Genomic DNA, 6,000 nt, shown 5'->3' with positions numbered 1-6,000 from the left:
ATTGGGTAATTAGCAGGATGCCCCTTTGCAGCTGAATCATGGGTGTGGATATGGCACAGGAAATCTATTTGTCAATTACGTTTGAAATGTAAAGCCTGTGCCTGAAAGCCTTAGCAAGACATTCAGTACACTGAGCAAGAGATTGCTCATCATTGCAGATGTGCTGTCCACAGATGGGCCAACTCTATGGAAGGTAACTTACATTAATTATGGTAGAAGGAATTGTTAAAGACATAATCATATCCCACAGTTATTTAAAGAGTACACATGTAAATGCAAATTCACCATATTAATATACATAGTATGTTGTGCTTCAAATGGCTCTGAGCACTATGGGACTTAACATCGGAGGTCATAAGTCCCCCAAGAACTTAGAACTACTTAAACCTAACTAACCTAAGGAAATCACACACATCCATGCCTGATGCACGATTTGAACCTGCGACCGTAGCAGATGCGTGGTTCCGGACTGAAGTGCCTAGAACTGCTCGGCCAATGCAGCTGGCCATGTCGGGGTTATACCCAACTTAGAATCTTGTGGACAGAAACTGCACAAAAATATTACACTTGAGTAGATTGAGAGCATTCCCTATGATAATATTTTGAAGTTTTATGACATGAAAAGACAGACCCCTTGAAATGAATTGCATAGTAGTCATGCATTACATACATTGTTGCATATGGGTTGTAAGATGAGTATACGGATAATCTCACCTCTTCAAGGATGTGTGGATGAAGTTCCAAATGTTATAAATTACTTTTGCTTTTGTTCTGAATTGTGGTATGAGCAGGCACCCCCCCAGACACACACATATACACACAAAGAAACACATGCAAATAAAAACACTGTTAGTAAAAAGTGAAAAATATAATTTCTCAACAGTATACATTTAAGATTCTCCAGAATGTTGTATATACAATCAGTCTATCACCAAACGGCTGGCATTGCCAAAAATAAAAGAAAACAGTTCGACCAACTGAATGAGTATTATAATTCCATTTTTCTGGCTTGTTCTCTTTTAATGACACCATGTTGCTGGAATGGTATTTTCATTTGTAAGTACTAATTATTACCCTTTCTTCAGAGCCATTATATATACTGTGTTAGACAAACTACCGAGAAAAACTAATATAAACATGTTAGTTCAATGCATTACTTACAACCACAGAGGATATATACCATCATTAAAGAGAAATATCAATATTGATGAATATTTTGTAGGTAACATTTCAAAAGTGTGCAGAAATCTTCAGAACAAACACCTTAGTAGACTATATCCTCAATGGCTCATTAAAAAAAGGAATCTCACTTTATGAACATATTATGCTATTGTTTCAATACCTTCAACAAATGTTTGGAAACACGCAGACACATTACATGTGTTTGGTCTTCTTTAGATCTATGCCCCAAAAAGGCATTAATAAATGCAAGCACCTTTAGCAGAAATTCCTCTCCTCGTCCCTCAAATCAAAAGCTTCCGTATGAAATTATCAATAACAGACATTAATGAAAAATTTGAAGAAAGCATGACTGTCATGAAACCATCCAACAAGTATAGATACAGTATGACATGGTGTGATGACCATCAAAGTACAAACCCAGAACTCTCCACAGGCAATTTCATCATTCACCTATCAATATATTGAAAATTAAAAACACAACAAAACCTTGCATTTACAATAAAACAATCAGTGATAACAATTTTAAGTAAATATACAATTTTAAGCAAATTCGGTTTTATCACTATACTAGAGCTGACAATTGTGAAGATTTACCTCATACATTAAGCATTTACAGTGAGTACAACCTGCACAACTTCTCCTTTCTTTCTTGCTTTCTTTCACAGAGGTTTATTAGCAGTGAGAAAGTAAGCTCCTGGCTGAGGTATGAGTGTAACAAATGACACTTCCATCTAGTTTGTGTATGGAGGTCAAAATGAGAAATTGGTTTTGAATTTAATATTTTTTGGTAACTACATTACAACTTTAAAGGTAACATGTAAAAATGATAAATACCTTATTTTAAACACACAAAGTTTCCAATCCACAGATGTACACAATTGTGTATGTTGACAAAATGTAAATTTTATTTTTTTCACAAATGATAAATTAAAGAAATGAGGTTTGTGGCACTGACGTCATTGTTACTGTACTTAAATATTGTTTGACCGGAAAGATTGGTGGTTGTTGAAGAAAGCTTTTTACCTAATGTCTCCAACTTATGTCAACTGAAGAGCAGGGTATGAAGAACAAATTAAGAAATGTGGAGATAGCAGCATTGACTGATAAGTACTAAACATTCATTGTGTGTAGCATAGAAACTGGCAACATAAAACAGTATTCACATGAAGTTTTGAGCTCTTCCTCTTTTCCCGGTAAAAAGTGCGCACATATTCTCTCTCTCTCTCTCTCTCTCTCTCTCACTCACTCACTACACACGGACATTCCTGCAGCTGCAGTGAGACTCACTGTGGCAGTGAATATTTGGGTGTGTGTGTGGGTGTGTGCTCTTTTACAAGAAAAAGAGCTCAAAACCTAGTAGGAATACTGTTTTCTGTTATATGTTTCTACTCTCCACACATCAGTCCACTATAGGGGAATCGTTACCTTACCTTTATTTTATGTACTGTTCCATTCAGGAATTTCCATTATTGTTAAACATTTATTACTAATCTTTGCCAGATCTTTTTGTAAGTGAAAAGTGGACAAAATGTGCACTCATAACTCTACTTACATAGTAGCATAGTGTATTACTTTGTGATACTGGGCATGTGATATGAGTAATGAGGACAGCAGATCTGTGTTGTGGTACATCAATTATAAAAAAAGACACCTGGATCAATCTGGGAAGGTACAAACAAAATCGGATTGAAGGAACAACTTGCACAATGCAGCCCACAGACAATAAGTAGACAGTAATTACAAGCAAAATTGAAAAAGACACTACCTGATGGCCGAAAGTACAATAGAAAGAACACAGTGACTGGACAAAGAGCTCAGCTTGGAGTGACAGAGAGCAAATGGGAAGATCAACAAATTAATGGAGTTAAAAGAGAATGAATGAATAAGAATTAAATGAGAAAGAGGAGAGAAGAAAAAATGTGAGACTAAGACAGGAAAATTAGCCAAAATTTTTAAAATAATGCAACAGTTAAGGAAAAAGACAATCCCTTTGTAGAAGTGAACCTTATTCTACATTAACATACCGTGTTGTTATTCATACATTATCAGGTCATTTATGTCAAAATACAAAATATAATTTTAATTCGATAGATAAAAAAATCTACTCACCAAGTGGTGGCATGAGAACACACACACAAAAAAAGATTTTACGTATGCAAGCTTTCTGAGCCAGTGGCTCTTTCTTCTGGCAGAAGGGTTCAAGGGGACGGAAGAGGGATGAAGGAAAGGACTTGAGGGGTTTAGGAAAAGGGTTAGAGTTTGGAAAAGTCACTCAGAACCCCAATTCAAGGAGATAAGAAAGAAAGACTGATTGTTCAGTCCTCTTCCTTCCCCTTCACACCTTCTGCTGGAAGGAGGAGCCATTGGCTCCAAAAGCTTGGATATGTAAAACCTTTTCTTATATGTGTGTTCTCGTGCAACCACTTTGTGAGTAGCTTCTTTTATCTACGCAATAACATTATACTACAAAGAATTGATCACTTTCATTAAAATACAGAATAAATGTGATACTCTAAATATAAATTCTATCAGTAATTTAGAATAATGGGAAAAAAGGAAAAATATTAGTCTTGCAGAAGGAACTGTCAGTAAATGACTGCAGTAAAATCCATAGCATGATCCTCTGCAACTAATGCTCTTCTTTATAAAAACAATTCCTATGTGCTAGATTAGTGTGACTCAGCGAAGGCTGATGGTGAGGAATTGTGCAGTAGCAAACAGAAGCACGCCATGTGACATGCCAGTCAACAGTGCCTTCTGCCAGTTCTGTTCATTTCCCGCATTTTGAAATATGGGTTAAGGGATTAGCATTTTGGGCCAATTTTGTGTTAGTGCAGTAGTCATGTTTTTTTTATTACAGGCAACAGGAGAGTATATGATTCGAGTTCCCTGTGTAGAATGCACTTGCCAGAGGATTTCTCACTTCTCTAATACTGTATTACTTATTTCATATTCTATTGTTTATTTAAGTATTTTATAATACTCTTCACTGGTTTCTCAATTTTCTTTGAATAACAGAGCCGAGTCAGCTTTTTTGAGGAACATCATCTGAATGTCATTTACACTCCGAGCTAGATGTATCTATTGCAAAATGCTCTTAAAACTTAGTATTTTATCTGATAAAATGTTCTAATTACTTGCCATAACACTTTTCATAGAGCCATGAGCATTTCATTTTCGTAATGAGGATCCGACTTTCTGAGGAGTAAATATAACAATGTTCAATTTACTTTGTAGGAATTTACATTATCAATAGTGTCAAAAAGTAAATATTAAAAAAGAAAAGCTATAGCACATATAGATACACAAATATCAATAGCTGATACATATCACATTATTTTTCCTTCAGATATTTTCTGAAGATGTCATAACAGTTTTAGTATTAATGTATGAAAGATTCAATGGGAAAGGTCAGTAATTCTAAAGTTTCAGTTCTTGTTCTGCATCTGTTACACTGCCATCACCATAATCATTCTGCAGCACATCATCTTCTTCCTCATCGTCCTGTGACAGACGACACTCTGTACACCTAAAATGAAGCATGTTATACAATTCTTCAAACAAGCAACTTCAACATAAGACACCTTAATCTAACATGTAAGGAGCATAAGGAAAAAATAGGCAAAAGACATTTAATAAGTCTACTCAGAGACTATACCTGCTTTCATTGATTCCATAGTTGATGCAAGTGTGCCCAACACATTCACAACAACCATCATGAAACCACCTGTAACTGCTGGCACCCATAGAGCGGCAAGATTCCTTGCATTTGTTCCAAGGTGAGCAATGTGCCATGTAAGTTACAGTGCAGTTCACTACAGCCAGTGAACTCTTCCCATTAGCTGCAACATGAAAATTCCACACTTAATCCATTTACCAACTTTATGGGTGGCATTACTGAGAAATATTTTTCCATTAGTGCCTGCAGTCATTAAGTCAAATGAAATGATTGTTGCTAATACTACAGTGCTATAAATAATGAGAATAGTAAAATCATTTATTTACATCTGTGTACAGATAAAGACAAAATTTTTCTACCAAATTATAACAGAGTTTAAGACATCGGTTCACCACATTGATCAAAAAAGATATATCAGAGACAAAGCATATGATAGTGACTGCCAGAAATGAAGATGAGATAAATGTTGGATTACAGTGACAGTCTTCAATAACTGATAGGAAAAACACACCACCTTGTGAAATTCCATGATGAAATTACAGCTTTCACATTAGGAATGTTTGCTAAAAGTGTCCTGTTTTATAAAATAATGTGTGTTGACTACCGCTTTGCAGTAATTTAGAAATTTTAATTAGGGCCAGAGTTAGAGAGAACTTTTTGGTTATGGCCACCACTCTTGTTTGATTAGAAATCTAAATACAAAATTGGCCAAGGATGGGGTGGGAGAGGTGGGAGGTGAGGCATCAACTTCCAAAAACTGATTACATTAAGGGTCCAAAAATATAGTTTTCACCATTGCAATACATTTTATTGATGAAGGTCATTCCTCTGGGAATATCTCTCAGCTCTTGCAAGCAACTTAAAAAAGGTGAAAAGATGAAATTCCTAGAAGAAATATAAACTTGTGTATGAAATAACACATCCTAAATGAATGGATGGATGTAGCAGTTTACAAAACTTCTACAACATGCTTAACAATACATAAATACAATTCTGTAAAAGAGACATCACCATTATACATGGATTCTGAAAAGCAACTGCTATTGCCAGTGCAGCAGGGTGCTGCAATTTATGGACAGTAGCTGGCCACTCATTCCCAAGAAGCTGTCTAGCCAATATGAATGACTTGTGTATTTGGT

At 35.5% G+C, this 6,000-nt stretch overlaps 1 protein-coding gene across 2 annotated transcripts in view; it reads right to left on the bottom strand.

Moving 5' to 3' along the window:
• Positions 1-853: 853 nt before the first annotated feature.
• The window catches only part of LOC126481153 (protein twisted gastrulation-like), a 49,009-nt gene continuing 43,862 nt past the window's right edge, over positions 854-6,000 (bottom strand). For both annotated transcript variants that reach the window (XM_050104724.1, XM_050104723.1), the window contains exons 4-5: positions 4,841-5,024; positions 854-4,711 (exon numbers count right to left, since the gene is read on the bottom strand). In XM_050104724.1, coding sequence (XP_049960681.1) covers positions 4,603-4,711; positions 4,841-5,024 — 293 coding nt within the window. In that variant the 3' untranslated portion in view covers positions 854-4,602. The remainder of the gene's footprint in view (positions 4,712-4,840; positions 5,025-6,000) is intronic.

The sequence above is a fragment of the Schistocerca serialis genome, chromosome 5 (assembly GCF_023864345.2).
Source record: "Schistocerca serialis cubense isolate TAMUIC-IGC-003099 chromosome 5, iqSchSeri2.2, whole genome shotgun sequence".
NCBI lineage: Eukaryota > Metazoa > Arthropoda > Insecta > Orthoptera > Acrididae > Schistocerca > Schistocerca serialis.
Note: the sequence above shows the minus strand (reverse complement) of the source record. Positions and strands in the feature narration are given on the sequence as shown.